The following is a 15,840-nucleotide window of genomic DNA, read 5'->3' as shown; positions in this document are numbered from 1 at the left end:
AAGCATTTTTCGGGCCAGGATGCCGAAGATTAGGCGACCTTCGCATGCAAGCTCCTGGTACCAAGGAGATGGTGTGTGCGTAGCAGCAAAGTCATATAGTCGGCTGGTTCAGTATCCCATGCCCTCGCCCTCACCCTCAACGCAGCGGATGCGCTGAACGCCGAGATCGACAACTGGAAGGCCGCAGTGCAGACCGAGCCCCGCGTTTCACCTCGCGCCATCATTGGCCCGTACGTGATATGACTTCACACCGTATGTATGATGTGTGAAACAGGGGGGTGTATCTTCGCCCGTGGCAGCTACCCTGCGAAACCCTGCCTTCCCCAGTATTTCGGGGCACCCTCATCCAGTCACCCTAGTCAACTATCGCACCCACCACCAGCATCCAATGGAATCTGCCGGGTCGACAGCGGCCCAACTCCATTCCTGGTCGGCTCGCAGGTTAACTTTACCCCAGGTCACCACCGTCCATCAACTAGGGGCGCAATGCCTTCCACCATCGGAAGGACTTTGACCCTAATGGGTATCGATCTCGGGATCTCCCGGGGGCAATGGTCGCGCCTTACCAGTAGTGCCAAACCCGTATGTATGTATGTATGTATGTATGTATGTTTGCGACGTCCCAAACGTCATCCCGTTCACGGCCTTCCAACTAACCAGTCAGCAAATAAACAATCAGGCGATCAGTCGTCCATTGGAAACCAAATCGCACTGCTACCTCACCCCCCGCACACACACCCTTCAAGTCCCCTGGCCCCAGGCCACGCCTGCCATGATGACGATGGCGCTGCCGCACCGATACTCCTAAGGCTCTTCCTATCTGCTACTGTCCTCTACAACACATGTTACTGCCACTCCCGTTCCATCAACCGTATCGCTGTTATAACACCTGTTGCCGCTGTTGCCCCCTCCTACACACAACCCCCCCAAAAAAAACACGACTTCCAGGCACGCGGGCTACTCGTACTGCGGACACGTCATGGCCTACGCCTACAAGCACATTGACGCGAACAAATTGTAGGTCGGGGTGCTCCTCCTCCCCCCGCTCCCCTGCCTTCCCGGCCCGCGATTGATTCAAGCTTGATACCTTCCCCTCCACACCTTCCCCTTCACACCTTCCCCTCCACACCTTCCCCTCCACACCTTCCCCTCCACACCTTCCCCTCCACACCTTCTCGCCCCGAGCTCTATCTAAGTCGCAAACCCTCTTGGTCGTTTCCGTCACATCCAGTCAATGGCCTCTTCGCCAGCGAGGGCCCCATCCCACCTCTTTGCCCCGTCCTTTTTGTCTTTACCCTCACAGCCCGTTTCCGTCGCCCCCCCTCCATCACCAACCCAAATCCCCCCTCACCCCAACCCCAACCCCCGCCTTATCCAGCACGCGTGTCTTCCTGCTTGGACCCTCCCACCACGTCTTCACACGCAAGTGCATGTTGTCTTCGCAGAGCTTGTACGACACGCCGCTAGGTACGGCATATGTCGAAGGAGTTGGCGTGGGGGGATTGGGGGCGGAGGTTTGGCTTGTGGTGTTGCGGGACCTCGGGGAGTGGGAGGGCAGGTGGCGAGGACGCCACTAGGGGGGATGGAACCATACACCGCGACACACACGAATCGATATGTAGCAAATACACACACACAGACACAGACACGCACGCACATACATACCGGTTGCGCTATTGCTATCGTAACGAATATGAGTCAGGAGAGGGTCGGCCGCGCTGGTAGGGTTGAAACCACATGCCTTCGCAAACCCCCCTCCGACCTCCCTTTGGGGATTTGCCTCGCGTTCACGTCACCCCCGTTATTGCCCGGTGGGGTTTCTCACCCCCACCATCCCCGGCGACCCATGGGTCCGTGGCCGGTCAATGACCAATATATATATGCCTGTATACGGCAGGGTCAATGGAGATCGATCAGGAGGTTTACGGGCAGCTCAAGGCCACCGGGCAGTTCGAGGTCATGAGCCGGGACGTAGACGAGGTGGGTGGGGGGTTTTGGGGGGTTGGGGGGATGAGTGGATATCACCCGCAATGTGCGTGTATGTGAACGGGGGGAGAGGGGGAAGAGGGGAGGAGGGGAGGGGAGGGGAGGGGAGGGGAGGGGAGGGGAGGGGAGGGAAAAGTTGAAACACGCACTGGCGGCACACACGGTATCGTGTGTTTCCGTGTGGCCCCCTATGTGGGGGTTTCCAAGGGGAGGAGGAAGGGGGGAAGGGATGTGGTGGGTGCAACGATTTAACAACGCAACCGAAGCCGCATATCAGCATCATTCCCCCACCGTACATACATACATACATACATACATACATACATACATACATACATACATACATACATACATACATACATACATACATACATACATACACACATACATATATATACATACATATATACATACATACATTTTCTTCCCTAGCGCCGCTCCGAGGTTGTAGGATGTTGGAGAGCCTGGGGGAGGTGGGCTCACTCGGAAAGGGGAGGGGGAAAATGGCGGTGAGAGCGCCAAAAGGACGAAGGTTTTTCTGGGGTTCGGGAGGTTGAGTTCTGGTGGTAGCAGCGGGGCTCGGATGAGGGGGAGTTGTGGCTCGAGGAGGGCCATTCTACTTAGGCACGTCCTCTCTGCGGGACTGGGTTGCTTGGTGAGGGACGAGGGTGGGAGCGGTGCAGTACGAGGCAGGGTGAGTAGGTTCTGGAGGACCAACCGTTCCGGTTTAGTGACGGTAAGGGGGAGGCGCCGCGCGGGCTACATTCATCCCCCTGCGGTATTCTGGAGGGCCTAGGAGCTGTGTGTCGTGGCAGCGCTATCCCTTTGTGGTCTCGCTGGTCTATCCCGGGCTCCTGCAGTGGTGATCGGGCTTGTGCGTGGTCCTTTTTCTTTGTACGGCTACTTCTCCCCTGTACCAGCCCAGGAAGGGAGAGGTAGAGGAGGACAGTTGTCGTGAGGTGGCTGAAAGACGTCTTGTGGTTCGAGCTCTATACGCCTTTCTTTCTTGGAGGTTCTTTTTTGGCTTGTTAGGTGTATCAGGAGCCCTCCCCTACCTGGGCTGCCTTAACCGTCTTTTTCTTTTTTTCCTTGGGATCCATTTGTCGTTGGTTGTGTTTTGGGGGGTTGTTTCAGAGAGCCTTTGCCTTTGCCCTAGCTGAGACTTGTAGACTCGCTCTAGCGGGACCTGAGAGCCCTTCGTGGTGTATTCACTGCAACGCCATCCCCGGATGGAGGGGCTGCGGAGTGTGCTGGCAGTCTGAGTCGGGGTCGGGAGCACACAAGACTAACCGACTTGTGCTGTGTGCTCCCGACCCTTGCGCTGTGTTTCGGCTTCGGCCCCCGGCTCTCGCGGCCCGCAGTGTAATCTAAGTCACACATCAGCACACATGCGCGCACCATCACGTGACTACCACTTTACCTCCCACATTGCTTTCCCGCCGAGGGGATGCTTGTGTTGTGCGTGTGTATATATGTCGTGGGGGCCCCGCGGGGATAAAACAGGCCGAGCACAGCTTAGAGCTTCACACGCCGTACATTGTACACACAATGCGGGGACAGTCGTACAAGCTGGTGCCCATCATGGTGGGCGCGCTAACTGCCGAGGGGTGAGTGACGTGGTGCGGCGAGAAGGTGGTGCTGCTGCTGCTGCTAGCAGGGGGGGGTGTTTTTGGGGGGAGGTAACAGGATCCCCAACATGGTTTCGGAGTGCTGATGTGTGTGTGTGTGTTTTATTTAGTTACCGGTCCCCCCCTGGTTCGTCTGTCCCCCCTGGACGCTTCATGGGTGTGTTTTCGGTTTCGTTAATCTGTACAACACTTCACACATCAGCCTAAGACCCGAAGCTCCATCCCCCGGCCTGTTTGGTTATCTCCGAAACCACGCCCATGATGGTCTCGGAGCGCAGGGAGGCGCTGTACGGCAAACTGCTGGGGCCGTACTTGGACGACCCATCCAATCTGTTTGTGGTGTCCAGCGATTTTTGTCACTGGGGTTCCCGATTCAGCTACACCTACTACAACCGGGAGCAGGTTGGCGGTTAGGGGTTGGCGGTTGGAGGTTGCAGGTCGGGTGGTAATCATAGGACAGGAAGGGGACGGGGGGAGAAGAGGATACCGGGTATCAGTGAGCTTTTCTGTGTGTGGAGGGGAGTAAAAGCTTTGACCAGAGCTGGCCTGTGTGTATGTTGGGCCTCAGAGTCTGTTCATTCGGCAACGGACAAGACAAGAATCACTAGACTTGCGACCGCGCGCGGGCCGGCGTGGGGGGGCTCACCTCGTGTTGCAATGCTGGCGGCGTGCATGGGGGGGATACTTCTTCTAGAAGTTGTACGCGCATATAGTCATACCTCGGAGTTCACGCACGTCCCTGTGGAGGTTCCACGGCGGTTGGGCGGTTACACTTAACGAACAACGGCCGCGTGTTACGCTGAACAACACCACATCACACTAGGTCGGCAACTATGACCCAGTCTGCTGCTGCCTTGCCAGACGGACTGTCCGCTTTTTTCCATCTTTTCAATCCCCTTGACTCGCTACTCCTACTACTACTCCACATCCACATCCGGATCTCTCGTCCCTGATGTCCCCAACCCCCTTGCCCACCCGTTGACCACCCGTTGACCACCCGTTGACCACCCCGTAGGGCCAGATCTGGCAATCCATCAAATGGCTGGACGAGCTGGGAATTCAAGCTATTGAGGGGGTACGTGACAGTTGACAGTTGGCAGTTAGGGGCGGAAGGGGTTGGTGGTGATGTTTGGGAAAGGATTGTTTGGGACATTTGCAGCAAGTGTGAAGGGATCTCCCTTCCGGGAAGCGATATCCCAACCGCTAGCCATTGAAGTACGGCACCACGGAGTACGGCACTGAAGGAGAAGGGAGGGTGGCGATGGTGAAAAAAGAAATATAAGGGTTGGAGACGGGTGATCGTGATGGCTCCAGGGTTGTAACCCCCCGGTCTGTGTGATCCCTCACGTCATCTCGCCACTCCAGGACTGCCCCGCCACCTGCTGTGGCCGTCTGGGTAACCCCCGGGGGGCGGTTCCCCATATCCTTACTGGCTTCGTTGTCCCCTTCGGCGAGTCTGTATGTATGTTTGTGCGCGTGCGTGTGTGTGTGTGTCTCCATTCTTGCACGCCCCCGGAATTTCTCTTTCCCTCCCTTCCTTTCCTCCATGAATCCACATATATACGCACATGCATACATACATGCACCCGCCCCTCGCGCTGTGCTTCGGCCCTGGGCCCCCGGCTTTTCAGCCCACAGTGTAATCAACGTCATACATGCATGCATACATACATACATACATACATACATACATACATACATACATACATACATACATACATACATACATACATACATACATACATACATACATACATACATACATACATACATACATACATACATACATACATACATACATACATACATACATACACCTGTCCTCTCCTCGAAAAGGGCAATCCCGCTGACTTCACCGCCTACCTGGAGCAGTACCGCAACACCATTTGTGGGCGGCATCCCATCGGGGTCTTCCTTAATGTGAGTGTCGTACATTGTGGGTGAAGTTGTGAACGCCGTACGGGTGAAGGTTTCATGGTTCCAAGGGGACTTTCACTGAAGTTTGCGGCGCAAGTACGGCATCAGTACGGCAATGGTACCGTACTCTTCATGGCCGCAGCGTAACTTAGGTTAGCTGTGTAGTTAAATGTTCTTTCCTTTTTCTCTCCAGGCGTTATCAATATGACCCGGGGGAAGAGCACACCATAAAAAACCGGTGTTTAGCAGCTGCAGTTGCTTCTCCCGCCACCGCCGTTGCTCACCTCCCTGCCATGGCTACTGCCATTGGTATGGCCATTGCTACTGCTACTGCTACTGTCGCTGGATGAACTCGCAGATGCTGCAACACAGCAAACTTCGTCATAAGATCAAGTTTACCAAGTACGACCAATCCAGTAAATGTACGTCACAATCCCACTCGAGCGTGAGCTACGCGGCGGCAATAGTTACGGTGGTGGAGGACGAGTGAGGGCGTCGTTGTGGCGTACGAACATGATCTACGCAAACAATAGAACCAGCACCTGGGTCGTGTGGCGGCTATCTTCCCGACCACCACCACCACCACCAGCCGAACTCGCTCTCAGGGTGGGCTCGCAGTTCGCGTCAAGGTGTAGGTGTTGTGTGTTTTCCATGTCTGGCACATGGCGTTCTCCCCCGGTGGAAGATGTGCGAGAAAGGGATTACGAATTCGTGCACGTGCTATGGACTTCTAACATTTTTACTGAAGCCTTGAGTTTATCTTTCAGTTGCCTTAATGGAGGGGAGTTTTCAACACGCTCTGAACGAAGAGATGTTTATTTTTGTGCGATGCGAGATATTCCTGGCCAGCCGTTCCTAATGTTTGGATTTGCCGGATTTGGATGTTTGGATTTGCCGTCAGTCAGTTCGGCCCAAGTTCTGGTCCCCCGCGGTGGACAGCAATCGTTGGTAATTTGATATAATGCATTTGAGACGGAGTGGTGTGGAGTAATCAATCCAGAAAAGAATTCGAATTGTACAATCTGTTTACCATTTCATCCGGCGGCAGGGGAAAGGTATAGTAAAAGCATGCAGAAGGTGATAACAAATTCATATTTATGCAGCTTTTTGCGCATACATAGGGACGGGAGGTTTGTCCCGTTGCAAGAAAAATGGAGTTCGCGGACAGATATCGACGTTGAGATGTGGTTGTGCATATTTGGGTGTATACACATCTGCCGACAGGTTGAGTCAGAATAATTCAACACAATAGGACGCTCCAGAGCGTACGGCGGTTAGTACAGAAGGCAAGACACTTCTCCACGTAGTCAAGACACGGAGGTATTCGTCACGCTCAACCACACAGCTCAGCCAAATACTCAGTATCCGGCCCAACCTGACCACAAGCAACGGAAAAAACAGCCCTTGTTTTCCTCGCTGAGAAGGCGGCGGCCTAGGTAGGCTTGTCTCCGCAGCGCCCTGCAACTTCAGTCCGCGCTAGCAACTGGGAAGGGCTGAGGGCCACGGATCAACACTGGGCGCTGCATGACCACAGACAGGTCGATCCGCCACAACACTCGCCACATGGAAGACCGACCGCCTGGCTGGGCCTGCTGAGCATCATTTGATTAACAGGCCCACGAAGTCACAACCGAACCTGCCTCAGCAGCACACCAGCAGCAGTCATGTAAAATATTCAGGACCAGGTCCGGACATGGCTGTAGCGGCTGTGCAATCTCCTGCCGGCACATGGCACTACTCCGTCTGCCCCGCCATCATTACAGCCTGCTACTGCCAAAGCTGTGGGACATATCCACGCCCGTGCCCGTGCCCCCATCGGGAACACACCTGCAGAAGTAATACACACACACAGACACATGCACACGGCAATTTCTTCCATGGCGGCGTATACTCCGTGCACCCAATCAAATTCTCCCAGTTCAAGCAGTCCCCAAACGAAGACCTCCAGGCCTTAAGAGACTCTTGCGGCACCTTGCCTCCTTCGCGCGCATCCACACACACGCGCAATGCGCGAGGTCGCATCCACAGAACCAATCTTGTACGGGGGTTGGTTTCACCCCGTACAGAGCGGACCAGGCTGAGGGTGAGGGACGACATCCTGGCCCCCCGTACTCCGGGGACCAGGTCCAAGCATGCTGCACGCGTAAACGCGGCAGAGGCAGCTTCCCTCTCCCTTCCCTGTAGCATATGTAGTGGCTGTACTGCAGTAGCGAGGTGACTTTCTGGAGCCGCAGGTCAGGGGCCCTCCTGCTCGCGCGGGCTCAAGCAGACCCGTCTCATCCGCCCTTGCCCCAACGACGCGAGCTTCCGCAGCACCTGTGTATGGCACTTACAGCGGCACAGTGCCTGCCTTGGCGGCCTCGTAGTTGGCCGACACTTGCTCCCAGTTCACCACCTGAGGTGAGTCGATGGGTGGGTGGGGGGATGGAGGGAGGCGAGATGGGAGTTAGAAAGACTAGAGATAAGACGGAGGGGAGAATGGAGAGGTAGGGCGCGGAGATGAGAGGGAGATCACGGTGGTGATGGCCGCGGGTAAAACATGGAGCACAAAAGCGATGTGGGGGTAAGACGATCGACTGATGTGGGGACTGGGATGCCACCTTGGCAAAAACGGTGGTCCTCTAACGGCGTTCTGAAGGGAGGTGTGTAATAGTGGGGAATCACTTGTGCAGAAAATTAACAGTATAATGGGTTAAATGGGCGTGAGGAGGGGAGGGGATGCGTGCGTGCGTGTGGAAAGGCGGGAGCCGCGCCGGGTGTTTCCTGCGGCTACTTCCTCGGGTGCTCCTGTTCCTGAATGGTGCTGCTGTTTTACGAAAGGTCATGACCATAATCATGACCAGGGCGCGTGAGCAGGGCGTGCTAAGAGGGCGGCTCACATTCCACCAGGCAGCAATGTACTCGGGGCGGCGGTTCTGGTACTTGAGGTAGTAGGCGTGCTCCCAGACGTCCAGTCCCAGAATGGGGACCATGGCGGCAGCGTCCGGCAGGCCGGACATTAGCGGGTTGTCCTGTGTAGCGGACATGACATGACAGGATAGGACAGGGCAGGGCAGGACGAGGTAAGATGAACTCAGAGAAGCAGCAGCAGCAGCAGCAAGGCAGCAGCGAGGCAGCAGTAGCAAGCAAGAGCTACATCCACCTGGTTGGGTGTGGAGGTGATGGCCAGCGAGCCGTCAGACTTCACGCCCAGCCAGGCCCAGCCGCTGCCGAAGCGGCCTGCAGCGGCGGCGTTAAACTTGGTCTTCATCTCGTCAACGGAACCGAAGGCGGCCTCAATGGCCTCCTTCGCGGCTCCCGAGGGGCCGTTGGTGTTGGACGGGTTGGTCATCACCTGGGCCAAGGGGGAGTGAGTGCCAAGAGGATGGGATGGGTGTGAGAGGATGGTGGAGGAACCGGTAGGGGCTAGGAAAATCTTCTAGGGAATGAAGGATCGGGTGGCCCTGATCGTGGGCACAAGTCGATTAAGGAATTCGAGAATGGAGAGGAGACAATGGAAAGCGCGTCCTGGAAAGGATAAGGGGAGAGGACAAGTGGAATGAGGGAAGGGTCCTCAGGCCACGGTTACGTCGAAATCTCTTGCTGGAATACATCTGCAAATGCAGGCACAATCGAAGACCACAGCTAGTCGCCCTCTTCAATAACGCCAAGGTAGTGATCAAATGATATAAATAATTAAGTGACAGACCGCTGTCCGGAAGGGCATGCGCGCCCTGCGAGACTTGCGAAACCAACTGCAACTTTGTACCCAAACGATATAATATTCATGCGGACATTCTGGGCCCCGACAACATTCAACGACAACATTCAAGTACTCTTAAGTAGTTTCTTCAGAAACCTTATCGCGTATCGGAAAAACATGCATGGCCTACGAAGTAGGTTTCCAGGCCGGGAAATATCCACTGCATATGTTGGCCAGCATTTGCTTGCAGACTCCCAGGAATTTAGATGACATAGGCTAATAACAAGGCGGTGAGATCGGCAAATCATTGCAAGCACCTTCCAGAAGAAGGTGTGGTTGTAGTGACCTCCACCGTTGTTGCGGATGACCGTAGCAGCTTCGGTGGGGAGCTTGTCAGTGCCAACAGCCTTGTTGATGTCAACGAGGCCAAGGTCCTTCAGCTCAGGGAACTTGTCGAGAGCGGCATTCAAGTTGTTGACATAGGCTTGGTGGTGCTTCGTGTGGTGGATCTGCATAGTCATGCTGTCCACATGCGGCTCAAGGGTGCCATACTCATAGGGCAGAGGGGGCAGCTCGAACGCCATGGTGGATGTGTCGGAGCGATCCGCTTGGAAAAAGTTAAGCTGTAGTCTCGCACACGCGACCTATCGCGATGCTGCTGTGGTAAGTACGGTCATAGTGAAGGGCACACGATCGGCTTACATGGAAGAGCACCATCGGCTCCAGGGCGCTGTAATCATGGGTCGTACAGCGACGACCGTAACGCCAAGAAAACGGACTTCCTAGACTTTCGTCATTCATGACGGTGCGTTTGGTAGTGTTTCCTACACAATGACCTTCGTGCCCATGCATGCCTTACCATAGTTCTGAACCCGAAAGCTGTTGTGCGTTTCAGCACGGAAGCACTGCCGACAACACCCTTGCGCCTTTGTAACAATTGTATAAATGATCCAACCGGAAATTTGGTTCCACCCTTCTGGAACAAGGCACACACACGTATCGTGAACTGTGCTCGTTGATGCTAAGGTGTCTTCAGTTCTTTGAACCGCCGCGTTCGGGGTATACCATGCAGCAACACGTTCACGGTTGTCTGCGAACCGCTGTGGTTCGCTTCCTGGCCAGATAACATCTAGATGCTCGAGGATGGTTCAAAACATTCGTGGCCCAGCACTTCCTCCCACTAGAATGGCTATCCAGAGCCAGATAGATATGGGGACAGCGCCATAAGAATTTCCTAGCCGTGACCTGCCCTATTGTCGTGAGACTACGTGCGCGCATTGACAGTAGCACGGATCATGATGCCTTAGCTTGCTGCCCCAGAAACTTCCCGGAACGCGGCACGACAATCCCCGGTGTGATGATGTGCCGCTATAAGCAATCGATGGGTGGGTTAAGTACATAAGCACATAAGTACCTACTTCACATCTCCGCTAGGCGCTTGCTGCCAACCGTCACGCCTAAGGGGATAACCACATCCCCAGGGGAAACACAGTCCGCACTTGTTGCGGTCCGCAGGGCTGTTCACAAACCGCGCGTCTTTGCTGAATGTACGGATTACACCGACATATATCCTGCTCACTACGGCACAGCGCATACGGGAGCTGACGTAAATGCCAACGCACGGAATGTACACATTACAAACTGTAAAGAAGGTTTGTGCCTAAGATTGAGGTACGGCATACAAACCCCACAAACCTCGTCGTCCATCGTTTCCCATTAAACCAGACCATCGTTCGCAACCGTCCCCGAAGACGCCTTCTTGACCCACATCCACACCCACATCCACACCCACATCCACACCCACATCCACACCCACATCCACACCCACAGCGCCTCGAAATGATTAAGAATGTACACATAACGTATACCCGGAGCCATCGCCACATACAAACAACTATCAGCAGCAACGAGCGGTGCCTCCAGGCATTAAACCTCGAGTTGGGCACAGACGCCGCTCTACATCTTAAAAACAAAGTCTAGCGGACAAGACACAGGAAGGCAACGCAACTGTCAACCAACCCGCAAACCTACATATACTGCCAATGCTCCAAACCTATCGTCCGAGCCACGTCCAATATTGACACACAGCGACCGGGCAACATGAAAGGAGGACAGCTCAAATGATGCACCAAAACACGAAAACAAGCAGCAGCAGCAGCAGCAGTAACAATGATCAGCCAAATTCGTTAGTAGTGGCTTGGATTGCTACGCTGTCCTACAAAGACCCACAGCAACAACAACAACAACAACAATAATAAAAAAACATTTCCAACGGCATCGGCACACCCCATAAGCGAGCCAGCAGCTATCACACCGGGTCGCGTCCCAATCTTCCCCTTACATGAAACCCCCAAAACAAGAAATCACATATATCTTCGTCGCCATGATCAACATCGCCATCACCAAAACACTAACATCTCACCAGCAATCTGCCCTCCGACAGATTCCACGTCCGCCATCAACTGAATCTCAACCCCAACACACACCGGCCGAACTAAACGACCCCAACGAGAAGATAACCTTCCTTCCCCGTGCCCCAGGCCCTCACGCACCATAACGGCATTGGTTCTGCCCGAGGCTTCTCTTCCAGTTAGGACGACCCTCGTGCGCACTGGCCGGTGCTAATTTGCTACTATTCCAGGGCCCTATTCCAGGGAAAAGGGAAGGCCCGACGACGGTTATCCGATAACCTTCGTCGGTGAGTCACCGCGACATAACCGGGACGGTGGCCGGGCCGCACTGCACCTCCCTCACCGAGCCCAGATCGTCAACTAAACAAACTGGGATAAAGACAGTTTTCAGGAGCGCGCCGGCGAAAGCAAACGTCAATGAAAAGTATGCTTCAAACGAGTTTCCTTAACAGTGGCTATAGCCGCATGTAGCTATAGCCGCATCACCATCACCATGAACCGCAGCAACAACGACAAACAACGTAACCAGACTCATTCATTCATTCAGTCAGTCAGTCGGCCAATTAATGAACCGGCCAGCCAGCTAGCTAACAAGCCAACCATCGTGCTGATTCTCCGCAATCTCCACATTGCAATCTCCCAGGTTTTCGACATTTCCTGCAAATCTTCTCTGCCTGCATGCATGCATGCACGAGAGCCCTGGTTAACCCAGCTCAGCTCACCTCATCTCCACCCAGCTCATCCCAGCCCAGGCGCATCCTCAGGGCTGCCAGGCTTTCACCTGCGCGAGTACCCCGTAATGGAGGCGGTACTCCCCGGGTGTGTCGATGTGGTAGTTGCGGCCAATGCCGCCCACCCCCGGACTGTCCCACTCGCCGTGGCCGTTGGTTAATACGAACTCGACGGAGCGGCCCTGGATAGCGCACAGCACAGGAGAGTGGAGAGAGAGAGAGAGAGAAGGGAAGATAGGAGGAAAGAGAGAAGCGGTCCTCGAGGGGGGTGGGTGAGACCCGAGGGACGACCCATCGAGCCGAGAAGACACGTGGGGCGGAGGACGTGGGTGGTCGGAAGGATGGTCGGCAAGGTGGAGGAACGAAGGTGGGGAGAGGAGGAGAGTGGTGGCGGGGGTTAGGGCAGGGCAGGTGTGGTGCGTGTGCGTGCGTGTGTGTATGTATATATGTTTCCCGTGGTGCAGCGTTGTTGATGCGGTCTACCGGGTGGGGGACGCGGGGAAGAGGGGAAGGGGAAGAGGGAAGGCAACTGGCTAGAGAACAAATCAATTTCAGCCTTTTCGGTTGTAATAGCAAAGGTATAATCCCCCAACCCAACCCGTCCGCTACCCTAACACGCAGCCTGAGCGAACCCACAAGTGGCAGTGTCTGGGGATAGCGTCTCCAGGAGGGTGCGCTGGGAACATGGAGAGGAGTCCTGTCGCCTTCCATCAGCCCAGGACACACACAGACATACATACAGACATACACATATGCAACCTTGTTCCACGACACCAGCCAGCCCCAACGCCTTACCGGCAGTCGCACAGCGTACTCTTTCGCGCCCGCATGCTCCATGCGCAACCCCGGAACTGCCGTCCATCCCCGACCCTCCACATTGCAGTGCAGGAAGGCTTCCGGCCAACTGCTGCGGTACAGCAGTACAATCTCCGGAACCCGTGGCGGAGGCGGCAGCGGCGGTGTCGTGGGGGGCGGTGCCAGCGTTGCCGCTGGGGCAGGAACTGGTGGGACCGACGTTGCCGCCGATGTTGCCGCCGCCGTTGCCGCTGGGGCAGACACTGGTGGGACCGACGTTGCCGCCGCCGGTGCCGCCGCCGTTGCCGCGGGTGTTGGGGCCTGCTGGTTCTGCGGGGCTGGAGTGGGGCTTGAGGTCGCGGCGGGAGTGACGAGGGCCGGTGCGCTGGCGGCGATGGCCGGAGGTGGCGACGGCAGCGTGTGCGGCGCCGCCGCTGACGGCACCGGCGGCGCCTCCGAATCCGCGGCTGCGGGAGCCGCCGCCGCCGCAACAGCAGCCGCCGTACCCAGCGCGGGTGTGGATGCCGGCCTGCTGATCGCTGCCGCCGCACGCAGACGCTGCACCTCAGCCTACAACCAACGATACAATAACAGTAGTTCCGGCAGCGGCCAGGTGGGTGTGGGGACCAGAGGGAAGTAAAGTCGAGGGAGGGAAAACGGGTGATGGCCGGGGGAAGCCCCGTAGTCGCCGCACCCACCCCGCGTGCGCTCTCCCTCTCTCACCCCGATAACGTCCATCCCAGACACCGGCAAGACATGGCTGCAAGGTAAACGACAGCTCCGTACGCACCTCCGCCGCCACCTTTGCGGAATGGAGCAACGCCAGGGACTTGCGCAGCTCAGTCGACTCTTGCTCTGCGCGTTGCGGTGGGGGTTGGTCCCGGATCAGGCGGCCGAGTGAGGCCGGGTTGGAATGGATCGGATCGGCGGCCGAACCAGGTTGCGGCCAGGACGTAACGTGATGTGATGTGACCGGACTGCAACCAGATCCGTATTACAGTCCAAAAATTCATATTGATTGCCTGTCTGCATTCTTGTCTGTCTGTCTGTCTGTCTATCCGACCGCCAATTTGCTTGTTGGTCTACATGCCTTGCCGAAGCGAAGACCGCTGCGATGGCCGGGGCAGCCCCGCCCCCCCCCCCCCAACCCCCCAACCCAGCTAGTTCGTTAGTCAGCTAGTTACCCCGCCCCCAACCCAGTCAATCAGTCTGTCAGTCAGTCAGGTCACACCCACCCAGGGACTTGATGCGCTCCTCTTTGCTGCGCAGCACTTGGTCCTTGGCGGCCAACTCGAACTCCTGCAGGGTTCGACAGGAGGTCGGTGGGTGCGGCGCGGGGTAGCGGACAGTGCAGTAGCAGTGAGGGGGTGATTACCAGAAGGACCGCCGCAAACCCCAGTTGCATCTCTCTCGTCAGCTTCCCTCCCCCCACTTCCCCCTACCGCCTCGGTCCGCTTTCTCACCTGTTCTTCGATCTTCTCCAGGTACTCCAGCCGCAAGGCGTTGATGTGGCGCAGCGTGGAGGCGATTTCGCGAATCTGCACCGCCAGGTTGTAGCTACCGCTGCTGCTGCTACTGCTGCCGCTGCTGACGGCCATAGTAGTGCAGCCGTTGTTACTGCCGGGCCCCAACTGTTAAGGTTAGTTATGTGCAAGGCGGGAAAAGGGGTAACGAGTCAAAGAAACAACAGCGGCTGGAGCCCGCAGAGCTCGTTCGGTCTTACCCCTGTGTACGGCATGATGTTGTTCTCGGTCCGCGATCCAGAAGGATCTAAACTCCCCAAGATCTCCTCCGTACTCTCACGACGATGTGCGACACCGTTTGCATAACTGTTGATGTGCCGTGCGCCTTGGGGCTGTACTGCAGCTAGCTGTTGTTGCTGTTGGTTGAGTTCCTGTTGGTGCGGCAGGTGTCCGTTACCGTTACCGTTGCCGTTGGCGGCTGCCACCGCGGCGGCGGCTAGATCATACAGTACTTCGGCAGCGGAGGACGCCGTGGACGCGGTGGCAGGTGACGCTCGATCTCCATCCCCGCCACCACCGGCTAGTTGATCTTGCAGCGGTCCGTGTTGCTGCTGTTGCGGGTGGGGCTGGGGAGGCTCGGGTTGGGGGTTGGCTGTTCGGGGTGAAGGGGGCTCCTCGGGACCGGGCATGCCGCCGCTGTTGGTTCCGGAGCCCCCTGCTGCCGCCACCGTGCTGTCCGTACCCGAGGCGCTGGCGCCGTTGGGGCTGTTCACGCCGATGAGATGAAGAGCGGAGGCGAGGCCTGGGATTTTCATTGCACTCTGCATGACTGAGAAACTGCGCTGCTGAGGCTTGGAGGAGCTGCCTGAGGAGGTGCGGCCTGAGGACGCATGCGGCACGAGGGCTGCGCCGGCCAGAGGATGGCACGAGGGAGCTCGCGCTGCAGTAGTTGTGGATGTTTGGAAGTATCGTTGAGGCTGGCGGCCCAGCGGCATGTGGCAACTCTGCAGCAGCCACGCGCAATATGAGCCGAAGCAGGGAGGCTTGCCTCATGCGGAGTTGCGATGTTTTACGAGATGCTTGCTGACATAAGCATATGGGTTCGGATGAGCCCCTCAAATTAAGCAGCAATGTCCAAACCCCGTGATAAAAACTTCCCTGCATGAACGCACTCACCACGGTCTTGTGGGGGCCGCTAAGCGCCATGCCGCCAATTGGAGAGTTCAT

At 56.4% G+C, this 15,840-nt stretch overlaps 3 protein-coding genes across 3 annotated transcripts; 1 reads left to right on the top strand and 2 right to left on the bottom strand.

Annotated features, from left to right (window-relative positions):
• Positions 1-19: 19 nt before the first annotated feature.
• VOLCADRAFT_99750 (uncharacterized protein) lies at positions 20-6,021 on the top strand (the record flags this gene model as incomplete). The annotated part of the gene is made up of 10 exons (XM_002958440.1): positions 20-71; positions 146-230; positions 949-1,017; positions 1,379-1,467; positions 1,898-1,980; positions 3,490-3,593; positions 3,893-4,016; positions 4,630-4,689; positions 5,451-5,534; positions 5,890-6,021. The coding sequence occupies 10 exons, from the start codon at positions 20-22 to the stop codon at positions 6,019-6,021; spliced, it is 882 nt and encodes a 293-aa protein (XP_002958486.1).
• A 513-nt stretch (positions 6,022-6,534) lies between these two features.
• On the bottom strand, positions 6,535-9,892 carry msd1 (superoxide dismutase [Mn]). Its single transcript, XM_002958421.1, has 4 exons — positions 9,531-9,892; positions 8,674-8,865; positions 8,411-8,542; positions 6,535-7,926 (listed from the first exon to the last, which is right to left on the bottom strand). Exons 1-4 carry the CDS (start codon positions 9,795-9,797, stop codon positions 7,861-7,863), a joined length of 657 nt encoding a protein of 218 aa, XP_002958467.1. The 5' UTR covers positions 9,798-9,892; the 3' UTR covers positions 6,535-7,860.
• Positions 9,893-11,805: 1,913 nt separating this feature from the next.
• Positions 11,806-15,840, bottom strand: VOLCADRAFT_108148 (uncharacterized protein; the record flags this gene model as incomplete). Its single annotated transcript, XM_002958420.1, has 7 exons — positions 11,806-12,537; positions 13,151-13,720; positions 13,941-14,005; positions 14,386-14,449; positions 14,614-14,637; positions 14,874-15,617; positions 15,790-15,840. The coding sequence occupies 7 exons, from the start codon at positions 15,838-15,840 to the stop codon at positions 12,385-12,387; spliced, it is 1,671 nt and encodes a 556-aa protein (XP_002958466.1). The 3' UTR covers positions 11,806-12,384.

Source organism: Volvox carteri (assembly GCF_000143455.1).
Source record: "Volvox carteri f. nagariensis unplaced genomic scaffold VOLCAscaffold_94, whole genome shotgun sequence".
NCBI classification, from domain to species: Eukaryota; Viridiplantae; Chlorophyta; class Chlorophyceae; order Chlamydomonadales; family Volvocaceae; genus Volvox; species Volvox carteri.
Note: the sequence above shows the minus strand (reverse complement) of the source record. Positions and strands in the feature narration are given on the sequence as shown.

Bases quoted from the DNA above. Each gene is read 5' to 3' on its own strand.
- msd1 (XM_002958421.1), bottom strand. From the start codon at position 9,797: ATGGCGTTCGAGCTGCCCCCTCTGCCCTATGAGTATGGCACCCTTGAG. The intron at 8,866-9,530 runs GTGCTTGCAATG...CCCTTGGCCCAG, and splicing joins ACCACACCTTCTTCTGGAAG to GTGATGACCAACCCGTCCAA. The intron at 8,543-8,673 runs GTGGATGTAGCT...TCCGCTACACAG, and splicing joins TCACCTCCACACCCAACCAG to GACAACCCGCTAATGTCCGG.